We start from the raw sequence: 16862 nt of genomic DNA, 5'->3' as shown, positions 1-16862 counted from the left end.
CTTCAGGTGCTGCAGAGAATTGATGATGTGTCTTTGATGTGCGACAAGCGAATTGCCAGTCTCAAGAAGTTAGCACTGAAACCCCCGCGACCTGTGCAGCAAGTTACACCGGAGCCGGCTGTTCCTCTACAACCCCCCGGAGGGGCACCACACCTACTCCGCCGTAAGCAAAATAAGGTAAGTACCACACTTTAAATTCGTATTGAAAAAAATACTTGCGTTAGTATGTACATATGTGCATAGCTTAAATCTAAATTCTTTGGAAAACAATTTGGTTACATATCTTCTATTTGTTAATTTTTTGTATATATATTAATGAAATTTAAGCACCACGAAAGTACTACCAGTACACAGGGTATGTAAAGGCCGACCTAGCATTTTGATTTAAGTGAAACTTCCACGGTAACCACTTTAAAGATTTTCTTTTGTGTTGCACAGTTGTTGTACATGTTTCAAGTTCATTGTGCGAATTTCACACACTGATCTTTTTATCTACTCATACAAAAGATTCGGCCTGGCGGCTATGAGCAATTGTTTCTTTGCATCAAATTGGTTTAACAAAAGCTCAGGGCGAAACAGAGCCAAGTCACTTGGCTCTGCATGATAAGAAACCTCTACGAAAAATTTCACTTTTCTCTATTCGGAGGTCGACTCGACTCGACTCAACTCGACCCAGAGCCCGAGTCCACAAAAGCTTTAAGGTCTGGATGGATACTTGCAACCGCCAGCCGCCATCCACGGTTGTTTAATGACCCGCTGCGACGCGTCGCTACATTTTGTTTGCGGACAAATCATAGCTGAGTGGAACCGCTGCTGGTATTTAGCATTACGATCGTTTTAATGACACCAACAGCCATTTAAAGGCATTTTCTTTTAAACCAGCATATATAGCTACAAGAAGCCCAAGAGCTTACCACTACTGGCGGTCTCTGATGCGGTCATTGGCTTGCATTTACATAAGCCAATACAAACCCAGTCGAGAAGTATACGAGTATACGAAAAAACGTTCTTCTCAGTTGGGAGTTACACGTTCGGTAGTCTTAGGTGCCTTGCTATACATACATACATATGTACATACGTACGTACGTGCATACGCTCTGAAGATATGAATGAGCACGTACGCTCCATTCCGCGGCTTGTGGCTGTACAGGGAGGGTCAGATATATGCACTCGATAGCGGCAGTAACAATCTAAACTAATTTTATTACATGCTGTAACTGTTTAAACAGTTGGGTTTTCTTTCCGGAGAGAGAAAATAATTTGCGCTAGATTCAATGTCTTCAACGCTGTGGAAAGACATATCTGAATGCAGCTTGGATAGACTTTTATTTACCGTTTTGCTTGGCCAATTCTAAACGGAGCACTTATAAAAAAGGCATCCAGATGTTTTACTCTTTTCTAAGTCTGTGTCACTGTCGCCGCCAACATGCAACAAATGTACTGTTGACGACTGTCATGAAATAAATGAATAATGAGGCTACCATCATACTATACTTGGCGCATTAAGACCTTTTTCTGAACTTCTGGGTGGATGATTAATGCTGGGACCGATTTGGTTCCGCTTTTTATTGTGTGTGGATCGCAAAAGTAGCTTAAGGTTGATATTGAAGCGACACGTTCTGACCAGTGTACGCACATGTTGTACGTATAGTTTTTAGAGCTTTCTACTGAAGACATTTCCAACATTTCAAAAGTCCGCTTTGAACAGCGTTTCACTCGTACACAGACATTGTACATAAAGTGCAATTTGTACACCTATTAATCAGGCAAACAATCGAAAGTCAGTTATATTACTATCAGGTGCTCATATAAATTACACTCAGCAAAAGCAGTAATGAAACCAGTAGCTACGATGCTTGGATCTTACATCCACCACCTTTTACCGCATGTTTTCACCACCTCCAAGATACGGGAATCACATTACTCCCTAACCTAACTATTTGATGAAAGTTAATCGCCTTACAGAAAGCAACAGCTGCTGATATTTTTACCAATGAATTTAATTTCAGTTTATCCATAATTATATAATTAATTCTTGTCAACGATCCGCGCGTTGTAGTAGCTTTTTCACTTTCACATATTTATGCATAAACTATTGTAATTATTATTATAAAATGTTTGGTCTCCTGTACTCGCCGCGCTGTTGACGTTTGTTTTCATTTGATGTTTGGCGTTTTAACATTGTTAAAGCTGCGCACGTAAGGTTGAGCAAGTGTAGTAAAAGCAGCACAGTCACAAGTCGAACTCTCTAATTTAACGCTGATGGGTAAATCGGAGGTCACACTGCGTACGTTGTTCGTGACTTTCCTCTGATACGAGCATGCAAGAACATAAATCTATCGGTGGACAGAGATACATTATCTTTGAATTGCATGCTCGTACGCGTACTTGAATTATGGATAATCCCCTTTCTATCATTTTGGCAATACGTTTTAAAAGTATGTAGTGATCATGAATAATAATTCAAAGCATTATAAACACTCTATTAAAAACATAACTAGTATACGCTTAAAATAAAGAGCCTTTTGGCATTACTAGGCAACAACATTGAACTTTTTACTTACGCTTCGAAATAAACCGAGTTTTCTGATAGATTTTTGTATATATTTAAAACGAGGGGGAACGTTGTGAGTCGCTGCTCCCCTCCGCCAGAGTGTGCACATAATGCCCGACAAAGACTGTGTGAGAGGGGACAGACACGCTGCGTAGAAATTTCATTTGTTCCGTCTGGCGATAATAATGATCCGATCTGATTCAGATCTGCAGTCTGGAAGATATGGTCAGTTTCTATGATTATGCTGATTCTGATTTTCTTTTCTCGTATCTTCGAAATTGTGGATTCCACAGATTTTCGTCGTTTGTGGGCGCGGAAAATTTTTGAAATAAACATGATTCAGTGTGATTTTACAGGAGTCTGGATACAACATTTCGTTGCTCCATCTGTTATATTCTCTGAGAACTAGGCGTCAAATAAGTCGGACAGACAGACGGACATGGCTCTATTGACTCGGCCGGCTAGTGATGCTGATCAAGAATATACATATATACTTTATGGAGTCGGAAACGCTTCCTACTGGACGTTACACACAATCATTTTCCCAAAAAATCTAATATGCCCCTATACTCACTTTGAGTATCGGGTATAAAAAACCATTGTAAAGGCCCTAATCTATCAGAAAAGTCGGCACGAAGAGTAAATATGGTGTTGCATAGTGCAATCAGTCCTGAGACTCATTGACTTAATGAGTAACTCTACAAATATTCAAGATACTGTAATTTTTTCAAGCAATAGATTTGGCCTTGCCATGGCAAACGTTCCAGCGAATCAAGATTAAATCGGACACAAAAAGAAAGCTGCGTTGAGGGCCAATTAACCTTTCACCAAAAAAATATGTCACGTGTCTGTGGCCAGGCTGCCCAGACATTTTCACGTCGCATAAATATGAGCATGACATGACGGCTGACTACCCAAACTAACTTTTTGTCTTACTGATGACAATACTGCTATAGAATTTTGGCCTACTTTTGGTCGACATACAAAATTCCACAGAATCTCCATGCATAAAAATTATTTGCTCGAGTACGAGTATAAGCTTTCAATAACGATACAATATAAAGAACTGTTATTCGATTTTACAGAGCAGTTATTTCATCTGTGCGTTAAACTCTTATGCTCAATTTTATTGGGTAATATTTTTTAAGAGTATTATTCTCAAAAATCAATTTTTTGTTTTAAATTAAAGTCTACCTCGTATAGGTTTTGCTATTAAATACCTCTAAGAGTGTTGTGCAACCATTTCCTAAATCAATTATGTATTTGTTGGTGTTTTTTTAAAATTAGTGAAAAACAACTCGGCTACAAAGATCAGCGTGGCGACTGTAGATCCCAATACCCAGACGAGTATAATACCTGCAAAATTCGACATCCCAAGCCGGACAGGACCAATATCCTCTTGGCTCCTCGTCATGGTGCTCTCCACCTGCTGTTGTTTCTGAACGTTGAGATTGTCGGCGACCACACGGTACTCCCAGTATTTATCGAATCCGGATGAATGCCAACTATAGATTAGCGTATTGAACTGCTCAAGTAATGGCCACAGTCTGGGAACGAAAGCCACCGTGTATTGGTAGTAGAGGTCCTCCTGCATAATTACCATTTGATCGATAGCTTCTGGTAATAAGTAGTCCCCAATTGCAAAGTGACCTGGAGACATTGGATATCAACATTAAATGACATATACATTTTCAAAATATCTAAGATACCGAAGGGAAGACGTTCTACAGTGAAACCCATTCGCACTTGAGTCTCCTGGGCCAATTCGAGCAGCTGCTCATCGCTGTAGATGTGGAAATTGCTTAAAAGATCTTGCACCAAAGGCTGCGAAAGATAAATGGCTCGTAGCATAGCAATTGTACCACACACAACTTACATCATCAGAACCACGGATAGCTGAAACCCATGCCTCCGAGTTAGCGGCCCACTGCAAACGGTGATTGCGCAACCGTGGCACTGTGTCCGCCGCTTCAGACATACTTGGTATAGTCAATATACTAGCCAGACCACCACCATAAATGCTGGTTATGATTATGTCGTTGAGAAAGCAGGCAAAGAGCAGCACACGGACAGTTACAGAAGTCGTTTTACTGTTTCCCGACTGCGAGATGAAAAGCTTAAAAGCCGTAGCCAGGCCCAGCTTTGTGCAGCACCACCAGCCCTCACGGTCGATTGCCGAGACGTACAGCTCTTGCTCGCTTCTGTAGGCCAACACCAACCCCAAGGTCTCCAAACAGAGATACACCAGGACCGCAGCCCAGAGGTTTGCTTGAAACGGCTGAAGGGGAAGGTACCAGCTAGCTAGTCGGAGAGGTGCTGGGACCAGACAGGTTATTCCGGACCGCACGAGATACATTGATAGATCTAAATATGTGTAGCCCTCATACCACGAATACATTGCGCCAATGCAAATATCTGCTTTGTGATTAATAACCATGCCCATGGCGCCATCCCCAGACATATTTTGGTAAACGGTGCCCCAATCGTCGGCGTCAGCTGTCAATGTTAAAAGAGAAGGGATTCAACTCAGTGTAGTTAATTGTAGTCTTCTTGGTAGACACTAGGACCTAAGTTAAAACGTATTGACTACTTACTTGTGTCAATTTGCACTGTACAATTGAACTTTGCACAAAAGTTGAGAACAACGCGTGCTTCCGTGCCATCAATGTAGACATTGCTCAAGCCTGAATCTTGTGTCACACCTATATCACGTGTGTTGCTATTCTCTTTGTTCTGTAGAATGGATACAGATACCTTAAGTTTTTTACTGTGAGGATTGGCAAATAGCTTACATATTTTATAACCGTATAGGGTCTATAGTCAAAGCCGGCGATGATTACCTCACGGCCCTGCAAGTCCTTTAGCTTATTCGGGAACAACAAATTCTTTAGCTGAAATCGTTGCTCTGCGACATAGTATCGGTCTAATAGTTGTAATTGTGCTGGTTTTTCCGCCCTAGTGCCCACATATTTGTTGGTCTTTATTTCAAAGACGGCCCCAGATGCATCTTGGCTCTCCACTATAAACAGAATGTTCGGCTGATCTGAGGATATTCAGAGGCAAGTATTGACAGTGCTCCCGTGGATGATATTTTAATTATTTACCCTCGAAGAAGAAGTTGTCACAGCAATTCTCGTTCAGCTCACCAGCCACGTGCGAGAAAATGAATCTGTTGTGCAAAGAACGCCATATGGAATACATGGATGCATTTGTGAAAGCGTCCACAAAACGTGCTATGTCATTTCCAAATACCATAAACGTCTGCATTTAAGAAAAGAAATTGTGAATAGTAGATTGTAAAACAAATTTGAAAATCGTACCTCACAGTGTGTCACCTCAATGGATATCATAAGCTTGAGCAGAAGGTCATCGTACAGCAAATTTTTCTCCTGTAGCTGTTTTTTCATTGACCGTACATCAACAGTGCCTTCATCAAAACTTCCCTTCAGATTATTTATATTAATACCCACAAAACTGGCATAGTCAGCAACAGAGGATTGTGGCTGGAACTCAAAGTTCCTATTCCAAAATAGGCATATGGTACTCCCATTCAAATAGGTTCCTACTTTGTAAGACATAGTTTCCTTGAAGTATTTTCCTTTTCGCCATCAACTTACTTACTTATGGAATTAAGAACAAGCGACCAACTCTGCTGCACAAATAACATTTTCATTTTGAACATTCGATGGTTGGAAGTCGAGCGATTTATTTACACCAAATTGAGCTGAAATTGCAATAGCTTTGACCGATTTTATTTTTTTGTTTGCTTATCAAATGAAGCAATTGAACAAATTGATGTAAACGGTTATCTATTGTCAATTATTAACGCTAAAGTGGAAGTATTTGGTTTTCGAAGGGTATATCAACTTGGTTCATATTCTGCCATTTATTTTTTTAAGGTGGATGTTAATAGTAATGTTTTTTTCAGCTTTACTTTATGAAATAGCAGCCAATTATATCCCAAACGAATGGGGAAAAAATCATGTAAAAGTCGTATAGCAATTGAACGCTTCTTTAAGAGAAGTTTGAAGTGATTATAAAATAATAAAATATATTTAAATATGTCTTGACCACATATGACTTATGTATATTGCGCATTTATCGACCGATCCATGCATCAATGCATCAAGAAAAATATATTTTTCTATGCCATATGATTTGTCTTCAGTAAATATAAATTCTTAGGACCTTGATTTCCGCCATTTGAACCGCACCATTAATTTAAATTAAGCTCGTATACAATCTGCATAGCGGTCTTAGAGTGCTACCTTCCACTAGGCCTAACAGGCCATTTTTGGTAGAGTACTCGTATTGGTATATTAGATTTGTGGTGGAAGTGGATATCTGTAACACTCAGGAGGAAGCGTTTCCAACTCCATAAAGTATATATATTCTTGATCATCATCAATAACCGAGTCGAGAATCATATATCTGTCTGTTCGTCCGTCAGTTCGACTTGTTTGACGCCTAATTCTTTGATAGACTCCAGACTCCTGTGATATCACATTTTTTTTATTTTATGTTTTTTTATACCCGATACTCAAAATGAGTATTGGGGTATATTAGATTTGTGGTAAAAGTGGATGTGTGTAACGTCCAGAAGGAATCGTTTCCGACCCCATAAAGTATATATATTCTTGATCAGCATCAATAGCCGAGTCGATTGAGCCCTGTCTGTCTGTCCGTCCCCTCCTCAAATATGGTTAGTCTTGGCTGCAATCCCATACACCTGAATGCCGTGGCACGGGCTAGTATGACTTTGTAGATCATGACTTTGTTATACCCGATACTTAAAATGAGTATTGGGGTATATTAGATTTGTGGTAAAAGTGGATGTGTGTAACGTCCAGAAGGAATCGTTTCCGACCCCATAAAGTATATATATTCTTGATCAGCATCAATAGCCGAGTCGATTGAGCCCCGTCTGTCTGTCTGTCTGTCCGTCTGTCCGTCCGTCCGTCCCCTTCAGCGCCTAGTGCTCAAAGACTATAAGAGCTAGAGCAACGATGTTTTGGATCCAGACTTCTGTGATATGTCACTGCTACAAAAATATTTCAAAACTTCGCCCCGCCCACTTCCGCCCCCACAAAGGAAAATCTGTGGCATCCACAATTTTAAAGATATGAGAAAACCAAAAACGTAGAGTTGTAGAGAATGACCATATCTTTAAGACTGCGGAATCTGAATTGGATCGTATTATTATTATAGCCAGCATCAAGAAAACAATTTCATTTTTTCTCGCCCTGTCTCTCTCTAACACACACGTAGCATAGGCGGCTTTGCTTAGAGTAAAACATTAGCGCCTAGATCTCAGAGACTACAAATGCTAGAGCAACCAAATTTGGTATCCACACTCCTAATATATCGGACCCAGACGAGTTTGTTTCAAAATTTCGCCACACCCCCTTCCGCCCCCGCAAAGGACGAAAATCTGGGGATATTCAAAAATCTCAGAGACTATTAAGGCCCAAATTTGGTATCCGCACTCCTGTTAGATCTTACTATAAAACGTGTATCTCCAAATTTCGCCCCACCCCCTTCCGCCCACACAAAGGACGAAAATCTGTTGCATCCACAATATTGCACTTTCGTGAAAACTAAAAACGCAGAATCATAGATAATGACCATATCTATCAGATTGCTGAATCTGGATCAGATCAGATCATTTTTATAGCCAATAGGAACAAATCAATTTGCAGTGGCTACGCAGCGCCCGACGTCACGCTCAGACTGATTTTCTGTTTCTCTCGCACGCACTCTTTGTCGTGTCGTTTAATATTAGCGGCGTCTGCCGGAGGAGAGCCATACTGACTTAGTATCGGCTTAGTAACCGTAGAGTTGCGGTGTCCGCAGCAACTCACAACGATCCCCCTCGTTTTTAATCTGAGCTTGTTGCTTTGTTTAACTACCCAGAACATTTTCTGAGCCTTACCCACCAACTTGCTCCTCACGCTACTAATGTGACGGTCGAAAGTGTAACTCCGAGGTATGTGTGATTCCTACGCTGCTCCACGAGTTTCCCAAGCAGGAAGACACCAGGACTAGAGCCCATTCTTCAAGTGTGCCACCACTGCACTTTTATCAGAGTTTATGGAGATGTTCCATCGGCAGGCCCAGTTTTCAAACAGCTTGAAGTATTGCTGTAGATTGTCTGTGGCATCATAGACACAGCTAGCCTTCGAGAGTACTGCTTTGAGTTGCCACCTGTTACAGCTGCCGTGTTTGCCTTCGGACCGTAGAGCGATTTGGCATGGCGAGGGTGGATAAGCAGTACAGTGTCGGCCCAAGCACGCTGCCTTGCCGTACTCCTGCCTTGATAGTCTTGGTCAAAGAAGCTGCACCAACCTGGACTACACGGCAGGTACTGTACGTCAGAAAGTTTTTGATATCTTCATACAGCTGAGGGTTCAACATCATTTTTATCTTGGCGAGTACTCCCTCGGGCCTCGAGATATCACACTGAATCAAGTTTATTTTTATAAATTTCACGCCTCCAACAAGTGCAAATCTAGAACTAGATCGGATGAGTAGATGTTATAGCCAGAAGGAACAAATGTAATTACAGTGGCTGGGTACAACAATTTGGCTGGATCTAAGACAATGGACTACACATGGATTTCTCAAAGTCTTCATTTTTAACTACTACTAGTATTATTTGTTGTGATATTTGTCACAGATGAGAGAAAGTATTACGCCAACATTCAATTAGATCTGGAATAGGCTTACAAATGTACTTATTGAAGCAATATCAGTTGAGACCGATGTATTTCGTACGTTTCGGTTATTACGCTTCGGACTCTCGGATTGAAGCAGTTGCAACGCCGCATTAGGCTTTCCGCTTTAAGCCTTTCGCCGCGACCTAGTGTCACTCCCATATACTTCACATTACGGCAAAGGTTTGGTTTGGTGTGGACGATTAAATCAAAAGCTTAATTTTAGTGATGCTGAGTTCACCGCTGACTTTGCTTCGCATACAATGGTATACACGCATGTTTGTTACGCGATAATTTCTCTTGTCGCTTTTTGTTTAATTTAATTAATGAAAAGATGATTTTTTCAGTTTCATTGTTTTCGACGAAGTTTCTCTTTCAATTGAACTTTCTGTTGGGTTCGTTTCTTTTGCACTATATTTTCCAGTGTACGTTACTGCTGGTGGTAGTCTATTTGTGGTTTTATTAATGCATTCCTTTTAAACCCCTACTTGACATTTTTTTCATGGCACTGGTGAAAGGAAATTAAATGTATCAATATAAATGTAGTTTCAACAGAATTTGAATACAATACAAAGGAAATATTTTTATTTTTCATTCGATTTTCCAATTAATTAGTCTTCGTCAGTTTTTTTATCATAATTTTTCTGCAATCTTATCGTTAGCTTTAAATCTATATGATACATATATGATAGATAGTTCGCGTTTTTTTTTTTAAGGTAAAGCTTTTTTTGATGAAATAAATAAATAAAACCTACCTAACTACTTTAAGCATACCAACCTCAACAGATAGTAGTGCCGCGGTTAATTTAGCAATTACTTAATTATAGACTCTAGAAAAAATACTGTATATTTGGAAACCCAACAATATCTTATTGTCGTCAATATAAGAAACATTTCAAGAAGCTGTCATTAGCGGAAACCCGACTTACAATCAGACCAAGGTGGCAGGTGGCAAAATGAGAAAGAAAGCGCAAGAATCGAGGTGGATTCCGGCCAAGAAACGGTTAGCTGTGGCAGTGGATAAAACGAAAAATATATCTCATATATATGTATCTCTAATTTCGAAATTTTTATTTTTTTTTTTTATTTTTTTTTTTTTAATCTATTTGATATTAATGTAATCAGGAGAAATAAAATATGTTTGTAAATACGTACCATAAAATACAAAACATTTGTTTTCATTATTATTATGCTTATTATTTTTTTTTCTGGAAGTAATAATGTAAAACATGTTGTTTTATGTATTTTTTTTTGTGGCGTCCAAATTTCCGGTTCTGTTTGTAATATTGGCCAATGTGATTTAGATAGTCGACAAATGTTTTCTGCTTCTAGTGTGCAGGGAAGAATTCTGTCCGAATATGATTCTAAACAATATTTTATATATATAAAATTCTATGATTTACACGATATTCATTTCTATAAGCTGATTGGCCGTTTGTCCACTGTCCACTGTACGTGGCCTCAAACTCAAACATGTTGCATCGAACTCGCTGCCGTGCTCATCAAACCCGAAGATTATACCCCAGCAACATGTGGACGAGAGTGGGCAACATTGTAAATACCCTTGGGCAAAAGGCATATTGGTGAAATTTTTTTCATATCGTGGATCCATAGTATGATTAATATATTAATAGCATATTAAATTAATCGATTTTCTAAATTTAATTTTCGAGAAATAGGAAACTAACCTATTTTTTTTTAGCTGTCTCAACGAGATTTCCCATTTGTATTAAGGTGGGTTCCACAGAAAACTGTAGAGTTTTTGACTTAAGAGTTTTCCCAAATCATTTTTCGGACACTTTTTCGTAGTTCACGCACAGCAATGAGAATTGTAGCACAGAGTTCATTTCTTTAAGTTTTGTTTGTTTTTATTTTTTCATTTTTATTCAATTCTAATTTGTAGAAAAAATGTTTCTGATTGCGTGTGACTGGCAAGCATTAATTTTTTACAATCATCATTATTAAATTATGATGATGATAAGTCTGCAGATAGGTATGTTCTATAAGTAAAACATTCTTTACTAGTCTGTTTAACCAAACCTCAAGTGATAATACTAGTTTTTAAACCAACCGGATTGCGTATTCAGGTTGGAGTGACAAACAGTCGCACCGCCGTATTAAATAAGTTTCAACGATATTTATTGAGAGGCAGCCTGGAAAACAGACTTTTTACGTTAATAGGGTGTACAAGCGTCCATATTCCACAAAAGATATCACTGGAACCGGTTTACCAGCAACATGCAAGTAGTGAGTAGTAGCTGAGACAGTGGAGTGGAAGCACTGTAGATTTTTCTGCATCAATCTTTTTCGAGTCGCGGACAACGAAAGTAGTTGATAAATACCTCAAAAATATCCGTATTGATATTCGCGCAGAAAAATATCACTTACACATGTACAAATACATTAACAAAACAAAAAATACAAGTACAGAACCGACGAAAAGAACAGCTTACAAGTGACAGTGGCCTTAATATGTATATTTACTATGATTTCTATTTATGCAAAAGTCCTAAACGGAGCTTAAGTATGATCGACCGCGACTGTAGCCTCCCCAGTCCGTAATCCGTAATCACAAGTGAATCTATTAATAATCCTAATAAAAGCAACGCAACCACCAAGATTAGCATATGAATAGTGAACAGTCAAATGAGTTTTAGACGTGTGTGTAGTAAAGCTTGATACAATATATATACTCGTATGGAGTCTGTGTTTATATTTATGTACATATTGTACAATGTACATAAAGTATTGCTGAATTTCCCTTGTGAGCAGGCAAAAACTACAAGTATTATTATTTAAAAGTTTTCGATAAAAATGCCCATAGGCAAATCGCCTCTTCCCCTACCGCCAAAGCCGTTTGCAGGCGACATGTGCGGGCAGGACAGCACGATTGACTCACGAATGTCTAATAGTGGCATCGGCGGAATACCCAAAATGGAGCTACTAAAAGTTAACTATGTTCATCAGTGCAAGCAGGCTATAATGCACAAGCCGAATCAGTCCCCACAGGCTCTCAGGCTGAACAATCCCGCCCGATTTGGTGGATACCGCAGACAACCACCCCAATCAAGTACCGAAGCTGAGATGAGCATGTCAGGACGACAGCACTGCTTCTCACCCAAGATTGTGCCGGATCCAAAGCCTTCTTTACCACCACCTACAATAGAGTCGTGGCAGTTGCTCTTGCAACAGAAGCGCAAATCTCTGCCCAGGGTCCATTCTCAGAAAGATACGCAGACCACTCTGCCGAATGAATTGGAATGTGCTCTGTCGCAGTGTTGCACTAATTCTTCCTGCTCATGTGATGAGTCGCATTCTGACACAACAGAGACCAACACCGGTGTAGATGACTGTAAGAAATCGCAGAGCTGGAAGTACCACAGGAATAAACGTGACTTCCAGCGCGCGGCTGTAGGCATAAAATCACGGGCAGATCGTATCGCGCGCATCGAAAACAGAGAGGGCGATACGCGTCTACAATCGCGGCTCCGAATCCCGAACACGTTAACGAATTGCGATGTAAAGGAGACTGCACCAACATGGATGTTTCAGAAAACAGATGGCGCGAGTGGAAGCAGTTCACAATTGGCAACAGAGCAGGAGTCTCACCGCATTCAGCAAAAAGTCAAGTTGGAACGTGTTCACATTCGAAAGAAGCGGCAGCCACTGCTTATCGTTAACCACTTAGAGGTTAAAAAACCACAGAGTGGCTACAAAATACAGGTTTCGAACAGCAATTCTGAACTTTCAACATGCAGCTTTGCGTACTGTTCCCTCTCCCGGCATGATAGGTGTCGAGATAATATAAATGTTAATGGAGAGAAGCGTTTTTCTATCGAGAGCTGCTCTGACTCTGGTGTATCTTTCTCTAATGACAATAGCCAGGAACGGAGTAAGCAAACGAACAACCGCCAGAATGGAGAGTGTGTGGGCTGCAAAAAGGGTCTTGAAAAGCAAAGCCAGATCAAGAAATTCGATGAAAAAACTGCTCCTACTCAGATGAAATCGGCTGCTGATCACAACGATGTACAAAACTTTGCCAACAAGAATCTCACTAAGGTCACTACCAACGAGCTGCTAAAAGCTGCCGCAGTTCATGCAAAGCAATGCAATATCGAAAAACAACGCAACATTAACGGTCTCAATGTAAAGGAAGCGGACACTAAGTCCACAATCGTAGCTATCGACGACAGCTGGGTCCGAGAGTCCAGCATAGATCCCTATGATAACTACATGGAAACCGAGGCTCAAACGTTTTCGAAATCTGCCGGCTTTTTAAACCACTCATTTTTCAAACCAGACACAATAGACAACTTAAAAACGATTGTAAGCAACAACAGCAATGGTGAGAAGTTTAAGGAAACGCCCAGAAGCCATTCTGTGGCCCTGTCATCAAGCATCTCAACGTCTTCGTCTGGTTGCGGCGAGGAATGCTATCTTGACATTAGCTCACAGTGTGACTCGGAACAGGATTGTTGCCAGTGCAACCCCTCAAAGTCGGCGACCATCCTTTCGAAAGACTGCTGCAATGCCGTCGGCGGCGTTTTCTGGAACAGTGCATATAACGAATCTTCGACGGACGTTGCGGCTAGCTGTTGCTGCAGCATATCCAGCTGCGACGAAGATGACTGCTCCTACTACGATGGGGATTCCAGCAACAACATAGCATGCTTGCAAACTTGGCGCGGGGGCCAACTGACACACACTGCCAAAGAGCTCATACGAAACAAAAAATTACTGCTTAAGGTAGGAAACGAATCTCGTACTGCTATGCAGACCTAATAATTATTGTGTCTAATAAGGCGGAAGATGTACTAGGAACTGGCGCTGGGCATAAAGCTTTGGGCTTCCGCTTGCCTGCTGAATTTTCCCATGAATCATACAGAAAACTGGGGGTATTCATGCCAGGTGTTCGTAGATTACAAGGCCATTTCTCTCTCTGTCTGTTTGGATCTTCCAGACTATACGAATAAGAGCTTTTGTGATGCACACGTTATCAATCTCACGCATATCCTACCAATCTGAATAGTTTAAGATATGGAACTTCGCTTTGAATCAATAGCATATATTAGCCAATATTAGGGATGCTGACATGGATCGTTACGTCCATGCCACTCTCTATCTATTTTAGTGTCAACATACCTAGGGTTACGTTACGTGTGTGGCCACATAAAATCGTCTCCGAATCATCACCGACACGTAAATACCGCTCGGCCTTTCACTTTCTCTATTTTTTGTGCATTTCCAATACTTGAATACAACGCAAGATGAGTTCAGGCCAGATCAGAGCCTCTGTTGTTTTGGTTTGCAATCCACAGGTAGAACCATCGCATCCGAAATAGTTTCTAGAAGGTTTATGTATCAAGTTCTTTGTAAGCTAACGGTTCAAGAACCCAAAAAGAGATTTAGTTTATATTCAGTGACCCTATTTTAGTAAGCCCTCAAAGTAGCGTACAAATTTACCTTCGCATGCTTAAAAGACATAGAGGGGCACAGCATAAAAGAGCAGGTTCCAATACCATTCTTTGGTTGGAATCTAAACAGTTATAAAAATTAAGTTACAGAAATCATCGAGCTGATTCGGCTGCTATTCACTCAGTCGTCTCCTCAATATTAAACACATTTTACCAACTCTGATTGGGGTTCCTCTTGCTTGTACAAAGTCATTAAACATTTAATATTACTTTCTAAACGATTTCAGTCGATTGTAGCCACGTATAACGTATCGTTGTTCAAAAGAAACACATATTCGAGTAGCCAAAGCGAGGCTTACTCTAGTTTTCATGCCCCTATTCCACACTTCTTTAAAATGTGAGCAAGTTTGCGCTAAGCTCACAGAGCACAAAGAAAGCGTTATCTTACTTTAACATGCATCGAACCTTGCATACCCTTAAAAACCACTTTCTGGAATCTCGGTAAGAATACATAGGAATTTCTATGGCATATTTACATACAAACATATTTGTTGGCCTAGTGAAATGCCTTGCAATTGTAGTCCTTTAAATTGCTAGCGTAAAAAATTCACGGCATTGAATAATGGTAAGCTCGAAAGAAACGATCTAATATTCAGCTAAAGACACCAGACCCCAGGCTAGCTTCACAACATAGCACTGCCAAGAACTATTACAGTTATTTTCGAGATGCAACTCTTTGACGTTGTTGGCATAACTATGACTGCCAACGAAACATAGCCATGAAAGCCAAACGAAAGTTGCTCCGGACATGCTAAGATGGCTAAACACAAAGAACCGTTTTCCCATCTAAATTAGCGATTGTAGTTTGAGAAGTTTGGAAGTCTACTTTCTGTTGAATTGGCAGAATTAGAGAGCTCTTGTTGTGTAAAGAATACAATAGCCTCGGGCCCTCTTTTTATATTTATGTTGGTCTGAGAATCGCGTGGCCGATTGCGATTAATGTCAACCGGTGAATCGTATGAAGGTTCAAATTTTTGTAACGTAGAAACATTGATCAACAGCTCAGTCGATAGACTCGTGCCCCCCGTGCTCTCAAAATTCAAGGGAAAGCGCTGTGTGTTAAGAATATGTATGTGACTAGTGTCAGTCATAGGGTTAAGATCATAATTTCCACAGGAAATAATAATAAATAATAGATAATTTAAACATATTTTTAGGATCTTTTCAAATGTTGTACAATTAAGGTCCATAATGTAGTGGGAACTGAAGTTCGATTATATGGTAGTTTTGTGTTTTTTAATTATGCCTGTCCAAGGTATTTCAAGTAATCTGTAATGTACGAACCACTTAGTATGCATTTCTTTGTTGATTTACAGACTGATGGAATCCATGATTTAAGGCCTACATCTATCGATGGTGCAACGGACTCTGGGATCTCGTTAACCAGCAACTCGAACCCAGACAGCGTCGAGCACGTACAAAATCAACAGGTTAGTAATTCAAAATAGACAAATTGAAAATGCACTCATATTGAGCCTCAAGACAGACCAAAGAAGCAGTGTTGTTTAGTTTAGCTCACATTCATAATAACTGAATTTCATTGTTGTATTTTAGGACGTGGAGGCCCGACGCCTAAAACGTGGTCATGTTCTAACGGAGCTTTTAGAGACGGAACGCATCTACGTAACCGAAATGAGCTCGATTCTTAAGGTATTTTTAATTTAATTTTTCGTAGGTATAAACTGCAAATATTGTATGCCTACAAAAAGTCGTTTGATTAAAACAAATTTTAGATGAACGAGGCGGTTCTCCGCTGGCCACACGTGCAACCAACCGTAAAACTCCAAGATTTAATTCCTAATGTTTCTAGCTCAAAAGTGGTCAGCGAACTGGAGCCGAAACGGAATTGTTTAAAGGCCCACTGCCATAAGGCCCGGGCCATGCATGAATGCTTGTGGTTGTAATTAGTGCATTAAGTTCATAATGTTTATCATCTTCAAGAACATCTACTGCACACGTACCAATGCGGTACTGCAGTCCAGTCATTCTGTGTTTAGCTCTTGTACGCGACGGTAGATCTTATTAAACTCTAAGCTCTGCTCAAATCTAGAAGCAAATATAAATATGCGATATGGCGGATATGATCTTAATAAAGCATCAAAGCCAAAGTCTTCGGGTGGA

The 16862-nt window shown here is 40.1% G+C and overlaps 2 protein-coding genes across 14 annotated transcripts in view; one reads left to right on the top strand and one right to left on the bottom strand.

Annotated features, from left to right (window-relative positions):
• LOC108159560 (guanine nucleotide exchange factor DBS) overlaps window positions 1–16862 on the top strand; it is a 37411-nt gene that overhangs the window by 15457 nt on the left and 5092 nt on the right. For 12 of the 13 annotated variants that reach the window (XM_017292991.2, XM_017292988.2, XM_017292989.2 and 9 more), the window contains 3 exons: window positions 7–177; window positions 16058–16171; window positions 16296–16391. In XM_017292991.2, coding sequence (XP_017148480.2) covers window positions 7–177; window positions 16058–16171; window positions 16296–16391 — 381 coding nt within the window. Of the gene's footprint in view, window positions 1–6; window positions 178–12066; window positions 14014–16057; window positions 16172–16295; window positions 16392–16862 lie in introns of those variants that run through there. The other variant, XM_017292996.2, reaches the window with a different exon arrangement.
• Window positions 3589–6310, bottom strand: LOC108157929. Its single transcript, XM_033390666.1, has 7 exons — window positions 5875–6310; window positions 5659–5815; window positions 5347–5597; window positions 5149–5287; window positions 4431–5050; window positions 4264–4378; window positions 3589–4204 (listed from the first exon to the last, which is right to left on the bottom strand). Exons 1-7 carry the CDS (start codon window positions 6130–6132, stop codon window positions 3810–3812), a joined length of 1935 nt encoding a protein of 644 aa, XP_033246557.1. The 5' UTR covers window positions 6133–6310; the 3' UTR covers window positions 3589–3809.

Source organism: Drosophila miranda, chromosome 3, assembly GCF_003369915.1.
Source record: "Drosophila miranda strain MSH22 chromosome 3, D.miranda_PacBio2.1, whole genome shotgun sequence".
Taxonomy (NCBI): domain Eukaryota; kingdom Metazoa; phylum Arthropoda; class Insecta; order Diptera; family Drosophilidae; genus Drosophila; species Drosophila miranda.
This window is presented reverse-complemented; position numbering and strand designations above follow the sequence as displayed.